Source organism: Chiloscyllium plagiosum, unplaced genomic scaffold (assembly GCF_037043375.1).
Source record: "Chiloscyllium plagiosum isolate Xiang-an unplaced genomic scaffold, Cpla_swu_hap1 HiC_scaffold_21, whole genome shotgun sequence".
NCBI classification, from domain to species: domain Eukaryota; kingdom Metazoa; phylum Chordata; class Chondrichthyes; order Orectolobiformes; family Hemiscylliidae; genus Chiloscyllium; species Chiloscyllium plagiosum.
In genome coordinates, this window is record NW_028270159.1 from 4,819,992 (window position 1) to 4,840,270 (window position 20,279).

A 20,279-nucleotide genomic window follows, 5' to 3' on the forward strand; every position below is an offset into this window, starting at 1 on the left:
GACCCCCCCCTGTAAATACTGACACACTCCCCCCGGGGACCCTCCCTGTAAATACTGACACACTCCCCCCGGGGACCCCCCCCTGTAAATACTGACACACTCCCCCCGGGGACCCCCCTGTAAATACTGACACACTTCCCCCGGGGACCCCCCTGCAAATACTGACACACTCCCCCCCCCCCCCCGCCGGGGACTCCCCTGTAAATACTGACACACTCTCCCTCAGGGACCCCCCCCCTGCAAATGCTGACACACTCCCCCCCCCGGGACCCACCTGTAAATACTGACACAATCCCCCCGGGGACCCCCCTGTAAATACTGACACACTCCCCCCCCCCCGGGGACTCCCCTGTAAATACTGACACACTCCCCCTCAGGGACCCCCCCCCCTGTAAATACTGACACAAATCCCCCGCAGACCCCCCTGTAACTACTGACACACTCCCCCCGGGGACCCCCCCTGTAAATACTGACACGCTCCCCCTCAGGGACCCCCCCAGCAAATGCTGACACACTCCCCCCCCCGGGACCCACCTGTAAATACTGACACAATCCCCCCGGGGACCCCCCTGTAAATACTGACACACTCCCCCCCCCCCCCAGGGACCCTCCTGTAAATACTGACACAGTCCCCCCGGAGACCCCCCTGTAAATACTGACACACTCCCCCCGGGGACCACCCTGTAAATACTGAAACACTCCCCCCAGGGACCACCCTGTAAATACTGACACACTCCCCCCGGGGACCCCCCTGTAAATACTGACACACTCCCCCCGGGGACCCCCCTGTAAATACTGACACACTCCCCCCAGGGATCCCCCTGTAAATACTGACACACTGCCCCCAGGGACCCCCCTGTAAACACTGACACACTCCGCCCAGGGACCCCCCTGTAAATACTGACACACTCATCCTGGGGACCCCCCTGTAAATACGGACACACTCCCCCAGGGACCCCACTGTAAATACTGACACTCTCCCCCCGGGGACCCTCCTGTAAATACTGACAATCTCCCCCGGGGACCCCCCTGTAAATACTGACACACTCCCCCCGGGTACCCCCCTGTAAATACTGACACACTCCCCCCGGGGACCTCCCTGTAAATACTGACACACTCCTCCCGGGGACCCCCTGTAAATACTGACACACTCCCCCCGGGGACCTCCCTGTAAATACTGACACACTCACCGCAGGGACCCCCCTGTAAATACTGACACACTGCCCCCAGGGACCCCCCTGTAAATACTGACACACTCCCCCCAGGGACCTCCCTATAAATACTGACACACTACCCCCGGGGACCCCCCTGTAAATACTGACACACTACCCCCGGGCACCCCCCCGTAAATACTGACACACTCTCCCCCGGGGATCCCCCTGTAAATACTGACACACTCCCCCCGGGGACACCCCTGTAATTACTGACACACTCCCCTCAGGGACCCCCCTGTAAATACTGACACACTGCCCCCGGGGACCCCCCTGTAAATACTGACACACTGCCCCCGGGGACCCCCCTGTAAATACTGACACACTCCCCCCCCCCCCCCGGGGACTCCCCTGTAAATACTGACACAGTCCCCCTCAGGGACCCCCCTGTAAATACTGACACACTCCCCCCGGGGACCCCCCTGTAAATACTGACACACTCCCCCCGGGGACCCTCCCTGTAAATACTGACACACTCCCCCCGGGCACCCCCCTGTAAATACTGACACACTCCCCCCGGGGACCCTCCCTGTAAATACTGACACACTCCCCCCGGGGACCCCCCCCTGTAAATACTGACACACTCCCCCCGGGGACCCTCCCTGTAAATACTGACACACTCCCCCCGGGGACCCCCCCCTGTAAATACTGACACACTCCCCCCGGGGACCCCCCTGTAAATACTGACACACTTCCCCCGGGGACCCCCCTGCAAATACTGACACACTCCCCCCCCCCCCCCGCCGGGGACTCCCCTGTAAATACTGACACACTCTCCCTCAGGGACCCCCCCCCTGCAAATGCTGACACACTCCCCCCCCCTGGGACCCACCTGTAAATACTGACACAATCCCCCCGGGGACCCCCCTGTAAATACTGACACACTCCCCCCCCCCCGGGGACTCCCCTGTAAATACTGACACACTCCCCCTCAGGGACCCCCCCCCCTGTAAATACTGACACAAATCCCCCGCAGACCCCCCTGTAACTACTGACACACTCCCCCCGGGGACCCCCCCTGTAAATACTGACACGCTCCCCCTCAGGGACCCCCCCAGCAAATGCTGACACACTCCCCCCCCCGGGACCCACCTGTAAATACTGACACAATCCCCCCGGGGACCCCCCTGTAAATACTGACACACTCCCCCCCCCCCCCAGGGACCCTCCTGTAAATACTGACACAGTCCCCCCGGAGACCCCCCTGTAAATACTGACACACTCCCCCCGGGGACCACCCTGTAAATACTGAAACACTCCCCCCAGGGACCACCCTGTAAATACTGACACACTCCCCCCGGGGACCCCCCTGTAAATACTGACACACTCCCCCCGGGGACCCCCCTGTAAATACTGACACACTCCCCCCAGGGATCCCCCTGTAAATACTGACACACTGCCCCCAGGGACCCCCCTGTAAACACTGACACACTCCGCCCAGGGACCCCCCTGTAAATACTGACACACTCATCCTGGGGACCCCCCTGTAAATACGGACACACTCCCCCAGGGACCCCACTGTAAATACTGACACTCTCCCCCCGGGGACCCTCCTGTAAATACTGACAATCTCCCCCGGGGACCCCCCTGTAAATACTGACACACTCCCCCCGGGTACCCCCCTGTAAATACTGACACACTCCCCCCGGGGACCTCCCTGTAAATACTGACACACTCCTCCCGGGGACCCCCTGTAAATACTGACACACTCCCCCCGGGGACCTCCCTGTAAATACTGACACACTCACCGCAGGGACCCCCCTGTAAATACTGACACACTGCCCCCAGGGACCCCCCTGTAAATACTGACACACTCCCCCCAGGGACCTCCCTATAAATACTGACACACTACCCCCGGGGACCCCCCTGTAAATACTGACACACTACCCCCGGGCACCCCCCCGTAAATACTGACACACTCTCCCCCGGGGATCCCCCTGTAAATACTGACACACTCCCCCCGGGGACACCCCTGTAATTACTGACACACTCCCCTCAGGGACCCCCCTGTAAATACTGACACACTGCCCCCGGGGACCCCCCTGTAAATACTGACACACTGCCCCCGGGGACCCCCCTGTAAATACTGACACACTCTCCCCCGGGGACCCCCCTGTAAATACTGACACACACCCCCGGGCACCCCCCCGTAAATACTGACACACTCTCCCCCGGGGACCCCCCTGTAAATACTGACACACTCCCCCCGGGGACCCCCCTGTAAATACTGACACAGTCCCCCTCAGGGACCCCGCTGTAAATACTGATACACTGCCCCCGGGGACCCCCCTGTAAATACTGACACACTCTCCCCCGGGGACCCCCCTGTAAATACTGACACACTCTCCCCCGGGGACCCCCCTGTAAATACTGACACACTCCCCTCAGGGACCCCCCCGTAAATACTGACACACTCTCCCCCGGGAACCCCCCTGTAAATACTGACACACTCCCCCCGGGAACACCCCTGTAAATACTGACACACTCCCCCCGGGGACCCCCCTGTAAATACTGACACACTGCCCCCCAGGGACCCCCCTGTAAATACTGACACATTCCCCCCCACCCCCCGGGGACCCCCCTGTAAATACTGACACACTCCCCTCAGGGCCCCCCTCTGCAAATGCTGACACACTCTCCCCGGAGACCCCCCTGGGAATACTGACACACTCCCCCCGGGGACCCCCCCCTGTAAATACTGACACACTCCCCCCGGGGACCCCCCTGTAAATACTGACACACTCGCCCCGAGGACCCCCCTGTAAATACTGACACACTCCCCCCCCCCCCCCCCCCCCCCCGGGGACTCCCCTGTAAATACTGACACACTCCCCCTCAGGGACCCCCCCCCTGCAAATGTTGACACACTCCCCCCGGGACCCACCTGTAAATACTGACACAATCCCCCCGCGGACCCCCCCTGTAAATACTGACACACTCTCCCCAGGATCCCCCTGTAAATACTGACACACTCCCCCTCAGGGACCCCCCCCCTGCAAATGTTGACACACTCCCCCCGGGACCCACCTGTAAATACTGACACAATCCCCCCGCGGACCCCCCGTGTAAATACTGACACACTCCCCCCGGGGACCCCCTGTAAATACTGACACACTCCCCCCGGGGACCCCCCTGCAAATACTGACACACTCTCCCCCGGGGACCCCCCTGTAAATCCTGACACACTCCCCCCGGGGACCACCCTGTAAATACTGACACACTCCCCCCGGGGACCCCCCCGTAAATACTGACACTCTCCCCCTGGGGACCCCCCTGTAAATACTGACACACTCCTCCCGGGGACCCCCCTGTACATACTGAGACACCCCCCCCCCCCCGGGAACCCCCTGTAAATACTGACACACTGCCCCCAGGGACCCCCCCTGTAAATACTGACACACTCCCCCCAGGGATCCCCCTGTAAATACTGACAAACTCCTCGCAGGGACCCCCCTGTAAATACTGACACACTCCCCCCGGGGACCCCCCTGTAAATACTGACACACTGCCCCCAGGGACCCCCCTGTAAATACTGACACACTCCCCCCAGGGACCCCCCTGTAAATACTGACACACTACCCCCAGGGACCCCCCTGTAAATACGGACACACTGCCCCAGGGACCCCCCTGTAAATACGGACACACTGCCCCAGGGACCCCCCTGTAAATACTGACACACTCCTCCTGGGGACCCCCCTGTAAATACGGACACACTCCCCCAGGGACCCCACTGTAAATACTGACACTCTCCCCCGGGGACCCCCCTGTAAATACTGACACAGTCCCCCTCAGGGACCCCCCTGTAAATACTGACACACTCCCCCCGGGGACCCCCCTGTAAATACTGACACAGTCCCCCTCAGGGACGCCCCTGTAAATAGTGACACACTGCCCCCGGGGACCCCCCTGTAAATACTGACACACTCCCCCCGGGAACCCCCCTGTAAATACTGACACACTCCCCCCGGGAAACCCCTGTAAATACTGACACACTGCCCCCCAGGGACCCCCCTGTAAATACTGACCCACTCCCCCCGGGGACCCCCCTGCAAATACTGACACATTCCCCCCCACCCCCCGGGGACCCCCCTGTAAATACTGACACACTCCCCTCAGGGCCCCCCTCTGCAAATGCTGACACACTCCCCCCCCCGGGGACCCCCCTGTAAATACAGACACACTCCCCCCGGGGACCACCCCTGTAAATATTGACACACTCTCCCCCGGGGACCCCCCTGTAAATACTGACACACTCCCCCCGGGGACCTCCCTGTAAATACTGACACACTCCCTGTGGTGTAAAATTCCAAGCAGTGGAATGTGGTGAAACGGTTAAAAATTATGTCCCAATACATGTGTGAATCTAACCGGAATGGAGGTGTTGCTTAGTCCCGTGTGAATCTTCTTATCTGTATGTAACCAGAATGGAATGTGTTTTTTAGCCTTGCTCTGCTGTTCACATGAATGTTTATATCTGGAAGGGAGTATATCAGCTGGAAAAGTCTCCAGTTCGGTGAGTCTGCTCCGGGGTTACGTTTAACCGCCGAGCGTGGGTTGTTGGCAACCGCTCTACGAGAACTGACGGCTCCCAGTTTTGGTAACATGTAGAGTGAGTATAAGCCAGACCCGTTGTTTGGACCTGGTTGTGGCGACGATGCGGGGAATAAAATGCCCATATTCTAGCAGACTCGCCTCTTGGTCGTTTGTTCTGTGTCAGACTACTCTCCTACGAACCTGACCTTGAGAATTTTTTAAAACACTCCCCCCGGGGACCCCGCTGTAAATACTAACACACTCTCCCCGGAGACCCCCCCTGGGAATACTGACACACTCCCCCCGGGGACCCCCCCCTGTAAATACTGACACACTACCCCCGGGGACCCCCCTGTAAATACTGACACACTCGCCCCGAGGACCCCCCTGTAAATACTGACACACTTCCCCCGGGGACCCCCCTGCAAATACTGACACACTCCCCCCCCCCCCCCCCCCCCGGGGACTCCCCTGTAAATACTGACACACTCCCCCTCAGGGACCCCACCCTGCAAATGTTGACACACTCCACCCCACCCCCGGGGACCCCCCTACAAATACTGACACATTCCCCCCCACACCCCGGGGACCCCCCTGTAAATACTGACACACTCCCCTCAGGGCCCCCCTCTGCAAATGCTGACACACTCCCCCCCCACCCCGGGGACACCCCTGTAAATACAGACACACTCCCCCCGGGGACCACCCCTGTAAATACTGACACACTCTCCCCCGGGGACCCCCCTGTAAATACTGACACACTCCCCCCGGGGACCCCCCTGTAAATACTGACACACTCCCCCCGGGGACCCACCTGTAAATACTGACACAATCCCCCCGCGGACCCCCCTGTAAATACTGACACACTCCCCCTCAGGGACCCCCCTGTAAATACTGACACACTCCCCGGGACCCACCTGTAAATACTGACACAATCCCCCCGCGGACTCCCCTGTAAATACTGACACACTCCTCCCGGGAACCCCCCTGTAAATACTGACACACTCCCCCCGGGGACCCCCCTGTAAATACTGACACACTCTCCCCAGGATCCCCCCTGTAAATACTGACACTCTCCCCCCAGGGACCCTCCTGTAAATACTGACACACTCCCCCCGGGGACCCCCTGTAAATACTGACACACTCCCCCCGGGGACCCCCCTAGAAATACTGACACACTCTCCCAGGATCCCCCCTGTAAATACTGACACTCTCCCCCCAGGGACCCTCCTGTAAATACTGACACACTCCCCCCGGGGACCCCCTGTAAATACTGACACACTCCCCCCGGGGACCCCCCTGTAAATACTGACACACTCCCCCCGGGGACCCCCCTGTAAATACTGACACACTCTCCCCCGGGGACCCCCCTGTAAATACTGACACACTCTCCCCCGGGGACCCCCCTGTAAATACTGACACACTCCCCCCGGGGACCCCCCTGTAAATACTGACACACTCCCCCCGGGGACCCCCCTGTAAATACTGACACTCTCCCCCTGGGGACCCCCCTGTAAATACTGACACACTCCTCCCGGGGACCCCCCTGTACATACTGAGACACCCCCCACCCCCCGGGAACCCCCTGTAAATACTGACACACTGCCCCCAGGGACCCCCCCTGTAAATACTGACACACTCCCCCCAGAGATCCCCCTGTAAATACTGACAAACCCCTCGCAGGGACCCCCCTGTAAATACTGACACACTCCCCCCGGGGACCCCCCTGTAAATACTGACACACTCCCCCCGGGGACCCCCCTGTAAATACTGAGACACCCCCCCCCCGGGAACCCCCTGTAAATACTGACACACTGCCCCCAGGGACCCCCCCTGTAAATACTGACACAATCCCCCCGCGGACCCCCCCTGTAAATACTGACACACTCCCCCCAGGGATCCCCCTGTAAATACTGACAAACTCCTCGCAGGGACCCCCCTGTAAATACTGACACATTCACCGCAGGGACCCCCCTGTAAATACTGACACACTCCCCCCAGGGACCCCCCTGTAAATACGGACACACTGCCCCAGGGACCCCCCTGTAAATACGGACACACTCCCCCAGGGACCCCCCTGTAAATACTGACACTCTCCCCCCGGGGACCCTCCTGTAAATACTGACAATCTCCCCCGGGGACCCCCCTGTAAATACTGACACACTCCCCCCGGGGACCCCCCTGTAAATACTGACACACTCCCCCCGGGGACCCCCCCTGCAAATACTGACACACTCCTCCCGGGGACCTCCCTGTAAATATTGACACACTCTCCCCCGGGGACCCCCCTGTAAATACTGACACACTACCCCCGGGCACCCCCCCGTAAATACTGACACACTCTCCCCCGGGGACCCCCCTGTAAATACTGACACACTCCCCCCGGGGACCCCCCTGTAAATACTGACACACTCCACCCAGGGACGCCCCTGCAAATACTGACACACTCCACCCAGGGCCCCCCTGTAAATACTGACACACTGCCCCCCGGGGACCCCCCTGTAAATACTGACACACTGCCCCCCGGGGACCCCCCTGTAAATACTGACACACATTCCCCCGGGGACCCCCCTGTAAATACTGACACACTCCCCCCGGGCACCCCCCTGTAAATACTGACACACTCCCCCCGGGGACCCCCCTGTAAATACTGACACACTGCCCCCGGGGACCCCCCCCTGTAAATACTGACCCACTCCCCCCGGGGACCCCCCTGTAAATACTGACACACTGCCCCCCGGGGACCCCCCTGTAAATACTGACCCACTCCCCCCGGGGACCCCCCTGTAAATACTGACACACTGCCCCCGGGGACCCCCCCCTGTAAATACTGACACACTCCCCCCGGGGACCCCCCTGTAAATACTGACACACTCGCCCCGGGGACCCCCCTGCAAATACTGACACACTTCCCCCCCGCCCGGGGACTCCCCTGTAAATACTGACACACTCCCCCTCAGGGACCCCCCCCCCTGCAAATGCTGACACACTCCCCCCCCCCTGGGACCCACCTGTAAATACTGACACAATCCCCCCGCGGACCCCCCTGTAAATACTGACACACTCCCCCCCCCGGGGACTCCCCTGTAAATACTGACACACTCCCCCTCAGGGATCCCCCCCTGCAAATGTTGACACACTCCCCCCGGGACCCACCTGTAAATACTGACACAATCCCCCCGCGGACCCCCCTGTAAACACTGACACACTCCCCCCGGGGACCCCCCCTGTAAATACTGTCACGCTCCCCCTCAGGGACCCCCCCTGCAAATGCTGACACACTCCCCCCCCCACCGTGACCCACCTGTAAACACTGACACAATCCCCCCGGGGACCCCCCTGTAAATACTGACACACTCCCCCCCCCCCCCCCCCCCGGGGACCCCCCTGTAAATACTGACACACTCCCCCCGGGGACCACCCTGTAAATACTGACACACTCCCCCCGGGGACCCCCCTGTAAATACTGACACACTCCCCCCAGGGACCCCCCTGTAAATACTGACACTCTCCCCCGGGAACCCCCCTGTAAATACTGACACACTCCCCCCAGGCACCCCCCTGTAAATACTGACACTCTCCCCCGGGAACCCCCCTGTAAATACTGACACACTCCTCCCGGGGACCACCCCTGCAAATACTGAGACACTCCCCCCAGGGATCCCCCTGTAAATACTGACAAACGCCTCGCAGGGACCCCCCTGTAAATACTGACACACTCCCCCCGGGGACCCCCCTAGAAATACTGACACACTCTCCCCAGGATCCCCCCTGTAAATACTGACACTCTTCCCCCCAGTGACCCCCCTGTTAACACTGACACACTCTCCCCCCAGGGACCCCCCTGCAGATACTGACACACTCCTCCCGGGGACTCCTGTAAATACTGACACACTCCCCCCGGGGACCCCCCTGTAAATACTGACACACTCCCCCCGGGGACCCCCCTGTAAATACTGACACACTCCCCCCGGGGACCCCCCTGTAAATACTGACACACTCCCCCCGGGGACCCCCCTGTAAATACTGACACACTCCCCACAGGGACCCCCCTGTAAATACTGACACACTCCCCCCGGGGACACCCCTGTAAATACTGACACACTCCCCCCGGAGACCCTCCTGTAAATACTGACACACTCCCCCCGGAGACCCCCCTGTAAATACTGACACACTCCCCCCAGGGACCCCCCTGTAAATACTGACACACTCCCCCCGGGGACACCCCTGTAAATACTGACACACTCCCCCCAGGGACCCCCCTGTAAATACTGACACACTCCCCCCGGGGACCCCCCTGTAAATACTGACACACTCCCCCCAGGGACCCCCCTGTCAATACTGACACACTCCCCCCGGGGACCCCCCTGTAAATACTGACACACTCCCCCCGGGGACCCCCCTGTAAATACTGACACACTCCCCCCGGGGACCCCGCTGTAAATACTGACACACTCCCCCCGGGGACACCCCTGTAAATACTGACACACTCTCCCCGGAGACCCCCCTGTAAATACTGACACACTCCCCCCGGAGACCCCCCTGTAAATACTGACACACTCCCCCCGGGGACACCCCTGTAAATACTGACACACTCCCCCCGGGGACCCCCCCTGTAAATACTGACACACTCCCCCCGGAGACCCCCCTGTAAATACTGACACACTCCCCCCGGGGACACCCCTGTAAATACTCACACACTCCCCCCAGGGACCCCCCTGTAAATACTGACACACTCCCCCCGGGGACACCCCTGTAAATACTGACACACTCCCCCCAGGGACCCCCCTGTAAATACTGACACACTCCCCCCGGGGACCCCCCTGTAAATACTGACACACTCCCCCCGGGGACCCCCCTGTAAATACTGACACACTCCCCTCGGGGACCCCGCTGTAAATACTGACACACTCCCCCCGGGGACCCCGCTGTAAATACTGACACACTCCCCCCGGGGACACCCCTGTAAATACTGACACACTCCCCCCGGGGACACCCCTGTAAATACTGACACACTCTCCCCGGAGACCCCTCTGTAAATACTGACACACTCCCCCCGGAGACCCCCCTGTAAATACTGACACACTCCCCCCGGGGACACCCCTGTAAATACTGACACACTCCCCCCAGGGACCCCCCTGTAAATACTGACACACTCCCCCCGGGGACACCCCTGTAAATACTGACACACTCCCCCCCGGGGACCCCCCCTGTAAATACTGACACACTCCCCCCGGAGACCCCCCTGTAAATACTGACACACTCCCCCCGGAGACCCCCCTGTAAATACTGACACACTCCCCCCAGGGACACCCCTGTAAATACTGACACACTCCCCCCAGGGACCCCCCTGTAAATACTGACACACTCCCCCCGGGGACCTCCCTGTAAATACTGACACACTCCCCCCAGGGACACCCCTGTAAATGCTGACACACTCCCCCCAGGGACCCCCCTGTAAATACGGACACACTCCCCCAGGGACCCCCCTGTAAATACTGACACACTCCCCCCGGGGACCCCCCTGCAAATACTGACACACTCCCCCTGGGACCCCCCTGCAAATACTGACACACTCCTCCCGGGGACATCCCTGTAAATACTGACACACTCCCCCCGGGGACCTCCCTGTAAATATTGACACACTCTCCCCCGGGGACCCCCCTGTAAATACTGACACACTACCCCCGGGCACCCCCCCGTAAATACTGACACACTCTCCCCCGGGGACCACCCTGTAAATACTGACACACTCCCCCCGGGGACCCACCTGTAAATACTGACACACTCCCCCCGGGGACCCCCCTGTAAATACTGACACACTCTCCCCCGGGGACCACCCTGTAAATACTGACACACTCCCCCCAGGGACCCCCCTGTAAATACTGACACACTTCCCCTCGGGACCCCCCTGCAAATACTGACACACACTCCCCCCCCCCCCCCCCCCCGGGACTCCCCTGTAAATACTGACACACTCCCCCTCAGGGACCCCCCCCCTGCAAATGTTGACACACTCCCCCCGGGACCCACCTGTAAACACTGACACACTCCCCCCGGAGACCCCCCTGTAAATACTGACACACTCCCCCCGGGACCCACCTGTAAACACTGACACACTCCCCCCGGAGACCCCCCTGTAAATACTGACACACTCCCCCCGGGACCCACCTGTAAACACTGACACACTCCCCCCGGAGACCCCCCTGTAAATACTGACACACTCCCCCCGGGGACCCCCCTGTAAATACTGACACACTCCCCCCGGGGACCCCTGTAAATACTGACACACTCCCCCCGGGGACCCCCCTGTAAATACTGACACACTCCCCCCGGGGACCCTCCTGTAAATACTGATACACTCCCCCCGGGGACACCCCTGTAAATACTGACACACTCCCCCCGGGGACCCCCCTGTAAATACTGACACACTCCCCACAGGGACCCCCCTGTAAATACTGACACACTCCCCCCGGGGACACCCCTGTAAATACTGACACACTCCCCCCGGAGACCCTCCTGTAAATACTGACACACTCCCCCCGGGGACCCCCCTGTAAATACTGACACACTCCCCCCAGGGACCCCCCTGTAAATACTGACACACTCCCCCCGGGGACACCCCTGTAAATACTGACACACTCTCCCCGGAGACCCCCCTGTAATACTGACACACTCCCCCCGGAGACCCCCCTGTAAATACTGACACACTCCCCCCGGGGACACCCCTGTAAATACTGACACACTCCCCCCAGGGACCCCCCTGTAAATACTGACACACTCCCCCCGGGGACACCCCTGTAAATACTGACACACTCCCCCCAGGGGCCCCCTGTCAATACTGACACACTCCCCCCGGGGACCCCCCTGTAAATACTGACACACTCCCCCCGGGGACCCCCCCTGTAAATACTGACACACTCCCCCCGGAGACCCCCCTGTAAATACTGACACACTCCCCCCGGGGACACCCCTGTAAATACTGACACACTCCCCCCAGGGACCCCCCTGTAAATACTGACACACTCCCCCCGGGGACCTCCCTGTAAATACTGACACACTCCCCCCGGAGACCCCCCTGTAAATACTGACACACTCCCCCCGGGGACACCCCTGTAAATACTGACACACTCCCCCCAGGGACCCCCCTGTAAATACGGACACACTCCCCCAGGGACCCCACTGTAAATACTGACACACTCCCCCCGGGGACCCCCCTGTAAATACTGACACACTCCCCCCCGGGACCCCCCTGCAAATACTGACACACTCCTCCCGGGGACCCCTGTAAATACTGACACACTCCCCCCGGGGACCTCCCTGTAAATATTGACACACTCTCCCCCGGGGACCCCCCTGTAAATACTGACACACTCCCCCCGGGACCCACCTGTAAACACTGACACACTCCTCCCGGGGACCCCCCTGTAAATACTGACACACTCCCTCCGGGGACCCCTGTAAATACTGACACACTGCCCCCGGGGACCCCCCTGTAAATACTGACACACTCCCCCCGGGGAACACCCTGTAAATACTGACACACTCCCCCCAGGGACCCCCCTGTAAATACTGACACACTGCCCCCAGGGATCCCCCTGTAAATACTGACACACTCCCCCCAGGGACCCCCCTGTAATTACTGACACACTCTCCCCCGGGGACCCCCCTGTAAATACTGACACACTCCCCCCGGGGACCCCCCTGTAAACACTGACACACTCCCCCCGGGGACCCTCCTGTAAACACTGACACACTCCCCCCAGGGTCCCCCTGTAAACACTGACACACTCCCCCCGGGGAATCCCCTGTAAATACTGACACACTCCCCCCGGGGACTCCCTGTAAATACTGACACACTCCCCCCAGGGACCCCCCTGTAAATACTGACACACTCCCCCCAGGGACCCCCCTGTAAACACTGACACAATCCCCCCCTGGGACCCCCCTGTAAACACTGACACACTCCCCCCGGGGTCCCCCTGTAAACACTGACACACTCCCCCCGGGGTCCCCCTGTAAATACTGACACACTCCCCCCGGGGTCCCCCTGTAAACACTGACACACTCCCCCAGGGACACCCCTGTAAATACTGACACACTCCCCCCAGGGACACCCCTGTAAATACTGACACACTCCCCCCAGGGACTCCCCTGTAAATACTGACACACTCCCCCCAGGGACCCCCCTGTAAATACTGACACACTCCCCCCGGGGATCCCCCTGTAAATACTGACACACTCTCCCCCAGGGACACCCCTGTAAATACTGACACACTCCCCCCAGGGACACCCCTGTAAATACTGACACACTCCCCCCAGGGACTCCCCTGTAAATACTGACACACTCCCCCCAGGGACTCCCCTGTAAATACTGACACACTCCCCCCAGGGACTCCCCTGTAAATACTGACACACTCCCCCCAGGGACTCCCCTGTAAATACTGACGCGCTCCCCCCGGGGACCCCCCTGTAAATACTGACACACTCCCCCCGGGGACCCCCCTGTAAATACTGACACACTTCCCCCGGGGACCCCCCTGTAAATACTGACACACTCCCCCCGGGGACCCCCCTGTAAATACTGACACACTCCCCCAAGGGACCCCCCTGTAAATACTGACACACTCCCCCGGGGAATCCCCTGTAAACACTGACACACTCCCCCCGGGGAATCCCCTGTAAACACTGACACACTCCCCCCGGGGACCCCCCTGTAAATACTGACACACTCCCCCCGGGGACCCCCTGTAAATACTGACACACTCCCCCCGGGGACCCCCCTGTAAATACTGACACACTCCCCCAGGGACCCCCCTGTAAATACTGACACACTCCCCCCAGGGACCCCCCTGTAAACACTGACACACTCCCCCCGGGGACCCCCCTGTAAATACTGACACACTCCCCCAGGGACCTCCCTGTAAATACTGACACACTCCCCCCAGGGACACCCCTGTAAACACTGACACACTCCCCCCGGGGACCCCCCTGTAAATACTGACACACTCCCCCCGGGGACACCCCTGTAAACACTGACACACTCACCCCGGGGACCCCCCTGTAAACACTGACACACTCCCCCCGGGGACCCCCCTGTAAACACTGACACACTCCCCCCGGGGACCCCCTGTAAACACTGACACACTCCCCCCGGGGAATCCCCTGTAAATACTGACACACTCCCCCCGGGGACCCCCCTGTAAACACTGACACACTCCCCCCGGGGACCCCCCTGTAAATACTGACACACTCCCCCCGGGGACCCCCTGTAAACACTGACACACTCCCCCCGGGGACACCCCTGTAAACACTGACACACTCCCCCCGGGGACCCCCCTGTAAATACTGACACACTCCCCCCCCCCCCCGGGGACCCCCTGTAAATACTGACACACTCCCCCCCCCCCCCCGGGGACCCCCTGTAATACTGACACACTCCCCCCGGGGACACCCCTGTAAACACTGACACACTCCCCCCGGGGACACCCCTGTAAACACTGACACGCTCTGATTCACGTTCCGGGCCCCTTCCCGGTGTGAAATCCCAAGCCCGTACCCGTATCCCTGGAAACAGCTCGGATGCTCGAATCTCTCGGGAACGCCAGGTTTCACCCGGTAATACTGGCTGGTCCGGCCCGGGGCCGTGCCTTCAGGCTCTGGGCTGGTTTTCAGGTATTTCACGGTTGGTTCCTTCACTCCGCACAGAGACATGGCGAGAAACTGCAACAAGACCGTTACCGGGCAACAAACCGATACATTCCAGACCGGAAGTCGCCAATGGGAGGCTCTGAAAGATGCTCACTGGGGTACAGCTCCCACACACACTGACTCTCACTGGGGTACAGTCCCACACACACTGACACTCACTGGGGTACAGTCCCACACACACTGACTCTCACTGGGGTACAGTCCCACACACACTGACACTCACTGGGGTACAGCTCCCACACACACTGACACTCACTGGGGTACAGTCCCACACACACTGACCCTCACTGGGGTACACTCCCACACACACTGACTCTCACTGGGATACAGCTCCCACACACACTGACTCTCACTGGGGTACACTCCCACACACACTGACTCTCACTGGGGTACACTCCCACACACACTGACTCTCACTGGGGTACAGCTCCCACACACACTGACTCTCACCGGGGTACAGTCCCACACACACTGACACTCACTGGGGTACAGCTCCCACACACACTGACTCTCACTGGGGTACAGCTCCCACACACACTGACTCTCACTGGGGTACAGCTCCCACACACACTGACTCTCACTGGGGTACAGCTCCCACACACACTGACTCTCACTGGGGTACAGTCCCCCACACACTGACTCTCACCGGGGTACAGTCCCACACACACTGACACTCACTTGGGTACAGCTCCCACACACACTGACTCTCACTGGGGTACAGCTCCCACACACACTGACTCTCACTGGGGTACAGTCCCCCACACACTGACTCTCACTGGGGTACAGCTCCCACACACACTGACTCTCACTGGGGTACAGTCCCCCACACACTGACTCTCACTGGGGTACAGCTCCCACACACACTGACACTCACTGGGGTACAGCTCCCACACACACTGACTCTCACTGGGGTACAGTCCCACACACACTGACTCTCACTGGGGTACAGTCCCACACACACTGACTCTCACTGGGGTACAGCTCCCACACACACTGACTCTCACTGGGGTAAGACTCCCATGAGTCAATCCCCTTGTCCAACAAATCAGTTTTGTAAAGGTCCTTTGCTCTCTCTCTCTCCCCAGCAACATGGATTTGCTTCAGGAAGGTGACCTGGTGGTCCGTCATGGAACCGGACCTGGTCTTCTGTCCAGATTGCTGCAAACTAGTTATAGTAACATGTCGTTCTACATAACCATGTTCACTGCATGCTCTGATTAAATATTATATTTGTGTGATTTCTGAAACCCGGTTCCTCTACAGCCTAATCTTTCCGAATCTCCCACCTTCTGTTTTATTCATGATAGTTTTCCATGTTGCTGATTGCACCCCAGCTTCTGCATTCATACTGTCTGTTTGGTGCTGAGTAGAGCACTTTTCAATCTGTTACATCCTCTTATAACTGAGTTTCCCAGCAATATTTGAAACCTCAGCAAATGTAGGCTGAGGACCTCTATACCATCCTGCAATGGATTGACCTTGGTTTAATATAAATAGCTGTGGTCAGATCATTGAAAACTGGGGGCTTCCCTTTCTTTGAATTCTTCAAATTTCCAGAATTTCCCATTTCCTCACCTGACTATTTCTGAGCATCAGGGAAAGGCTGTTTGAGTTGAATTTGATATTCTTTTGCGGTTCCATTCACTCATTCCAAGAGTTGCAAAGTCAGCGATCAGCCCTAAGCTTGCCGAGAAATCATTTGCACAACTCAAAGTTGCACAAATTCTTTAAATATCCCAACATTTCACAATACACTACTTTTCAGTAATTTGTCATCTTATAATTTCAAGCACTATTATAGAGTCATAGAGATGTCCAGCATGGAAACAGACCCTTCGGTCCAACTCATCCACGCTGACCAGATATCCCAACCCAATCTAGTCCCACACGGCCCATATCCCTCCAAACCCTTCCTATTCATATACCCATCCAAATGTCTTTTAAATGTTGCAATTGTACCAGCCTCCACCACATCCTCTGGCAGCTCATTCCATACATGCACCACCCTCTGTGTGAAAAAGTTGTCCCTTCGGTCTCTTTGTTGATGTATGGGGGCATATTAGCAGGATAGCCATTGAGCAGTTCACAGAAATGCCAATGTGGTGGATTTGATTCGCACTGCGCTGAGATTGACCTCTGGCCAGCCCTCTGCCTCCCCAAAAGGCTGGAAAGGAAATGGCAAAGCACCAGTTCCCAAGTGATTGGCTCAGGACAAATTACCAGCAGCAAACCATCAGCCAATGACCAGGCTTTTTAAAATTCTTTTACAGGATGTGGAAGTCCCTGGAGGAGCCAACATTAATTACCCCGTCCCTAGTTGCCCTTGAGAAGGTGGTGGTGGTTAGCTGCCTTCTTGAACTGCTGCAGTCCATGTGTTGTAGATGAATTGATTGTGTTGTTCGGGACAGAGTTCCAGGAATTTGATCCAGCGTGAATGGTGCCGAGCTTGGTGCACATTGTTTGAGCTGTACTTATAGACTCACACACTCTAAAACATTTACAGCACAAAAGAAGGCAATTGGCCCATCATGTCTGTGCAAAGATCTGACAATGCAAAACCCATTTTCCAACCTTTGGTTCAGAGGCCTGAAGGCTATGGCAATGCAAGTGAATATCGAAATTCCAGAGTTTCTTATTCAACTATCCATTCAGGCAGAGAGTTCCAGATTCCCAACATCCTCTGAGTGAAAACATTTCTTTTCAGTTCACTTCTTAGCCTTTGACCTCCAACCTTAAATCTGTGCCCCTGGTTATTGATTCCTCCACTAATGGAAAACTGCCTTCCTATCTACCCTATCCATCCCCCTCAGATTTGTATCCCCCTCTATCAGGTCCCTCTCAACCTTCACTGCTCCAAGGAAAACACTCCCAGTCTATCTGATCTTTCCTCAGAGCTCAGACCCTCCAGCCCCAGATAGTGTTCTGGTAAATCTCCTCCACAACATTCTGTCCTTTTAGAACTGCACACATTCCTCCTTTATGTCCTAGCCAGTGTTGCGTACAGTTCCAATATAGCTCTCCTTGTTCTTGTGTTCTACACCTCAGCTAAAAAAGGCCCATATGAAATAAAGACAGATATTGATGGTGAAACTCAGCAGGTCTGGCAGCACTTAAGAGGAAAAAGCCAAGTTAATGTTTTGAGTCCAGTAACCTTTCTTCAGAACATGAAGAGTGCCTGGACCTGAAACATGAACTCTAAATCTCCCCGTAGATGCTGCCAGATCTGCTGAGTTTCACCAGCAATTTCTATTTTTATTTCAGATCTTCAGCATCCGCAATTCTTTGTTTTATTTAAACATCTTGTGTGTCTTCTTAACCATGTTATCTACCTGCCCTGTACCTTTAGGGATCTGTGGGTATGCTCCCTCTGAGCTTCAGCACTTTCCTGGCTCCTAACATTCACAGTGTAACCCCTCACCTTGTTAACCCTCCCCAAGTGTATTACCTCGAATTTGTCTGGGTTGAATTCTATTTCGTCACTGCTCTGCCCTGCCCTCCACTAATTACCACTTTCAGATTCCCATGCCATCTGCAAATTTCTTGATCAAACTCCCTACATTTAGTTCCAAGTCATTACTGTAGACGGCAAACAAGTCTGGGCCTCACAGAACCCAATTGCAAACAAATCATCGGCCACAGTAACCTCGCTCCACTATCGCCCAGACAAGTGGGGAGTATTCCATCACACTCCTGACGTGTGCATTGTAGACAGTCGACAGGTTTTGAGGAGTCAGGAGGTGAGTTATTCACCACAGTATTCTGAGCCTCTGACCTGCTTTTGTAGCCACTGTATTTATGTGGTGAGTCGAAGAATGAAGGGTTTATGCCCGAAATGTCGACTCTCCTGCTCCTTGGAGGCTGCCTGACCGGCTGTGCTTTGCCAGCGCCACACTCTTCAACTCTGATCTACTGTCCTCACTTTCTCCCTGTTTATGTGGTGAGTCCAGTTGAGTTTCTGGTAAATGGTAATTCCCCAGGATGTTAATGGTGGGGGATTCAGTGATGGTAACACCATTGACAGTCAAGGGGCAGTAGTTAGATTGTCTCTAATTGGAAATGGTCATTTCCTGGCATTTGGTTGCCACGAATGTTACTTGCCACTTGCCAGTCCAAGCCTGGATACTGTCCAGATCTTGATGCATTTGAATGTGATGTTGTGATGCCAGTGTTGGACCAGGGTGGACAAAGTCAAGTCACATCACACCAGGTTATAATCCAACAGGTTTATTTGAAATCACAAACTTTTAGAGCATGGCCCCTTCATCAGGTGAAATGGAGGAAGCGCACAGGCACTGAATCGGTCTCTGCCTATAAACTCTGTCTCTGTGCTTCCTTCCACTTCACTTGACAAAGGAGCCAAGCTCTGAAAGCTTGTGATTTCAAATAAACCTGTTGGACTATAACCTGGTGTCGTGTGACTTCTGACTTTGTCCACCCCGGTCCATCTTCAGAATATGCCGGGCCATGAGGTTACAGATTGTGCTGAAGTACAGTTCTGCTGCAGTTGATGGTCCACAGTACCTCATGGATGTCCAGTCTTGAGTTGCTAGATCTGTTTGAAGTCTGTCCCATTTAGCACGGTGATGGCGCCACACAACATGATGAAGGGTATTCTCAATGTGAAGGTGGGATTTCGTTTCCTCAAGGACTGGGCGGTGGCCGCTCTTACTGATGCTGTCATAGACAGATCCATCTGCAGCTGGCAGATTGGTAAGCATGAGGTCAAGTATGAATTTCCCTCTTGTTGGTTCCCTCACCACCTGCTGCAGACCCAATCTGGCAGCTATTTCCTTTAGGACCTGACCAGCTCGATCAGTAGTGTTG

At 57.6% G+C, this 20,279-nt stretch overlaps 1 protein-coding gene across 1 annotated transcript in view; it reads right to left on the reverse strand.

Moving 5' to 3' along the window:
- pierce1 (piercer of microtubule wall 1) overlaps positions 1–15,580 on the reverse strand; it is a 47,141-nt gene extending 31,561 nt beyond the window's left edge. Inside the window, exon 1 of the mRNA XM_087998154.1 lies at positions 15,304–15,580. Within this exon, the coding sequence (XP_087854280.1) occupies positions 15,304–15,458 (155 nt within the window). The 5' untranslated portion in view covers positions 15,459–15,580. The remainder of the gene's footprint in view (positions 1–15,303) is intronic.
- Positions 15,581–20,279: the final 4,699 nt, after the last annotated feature.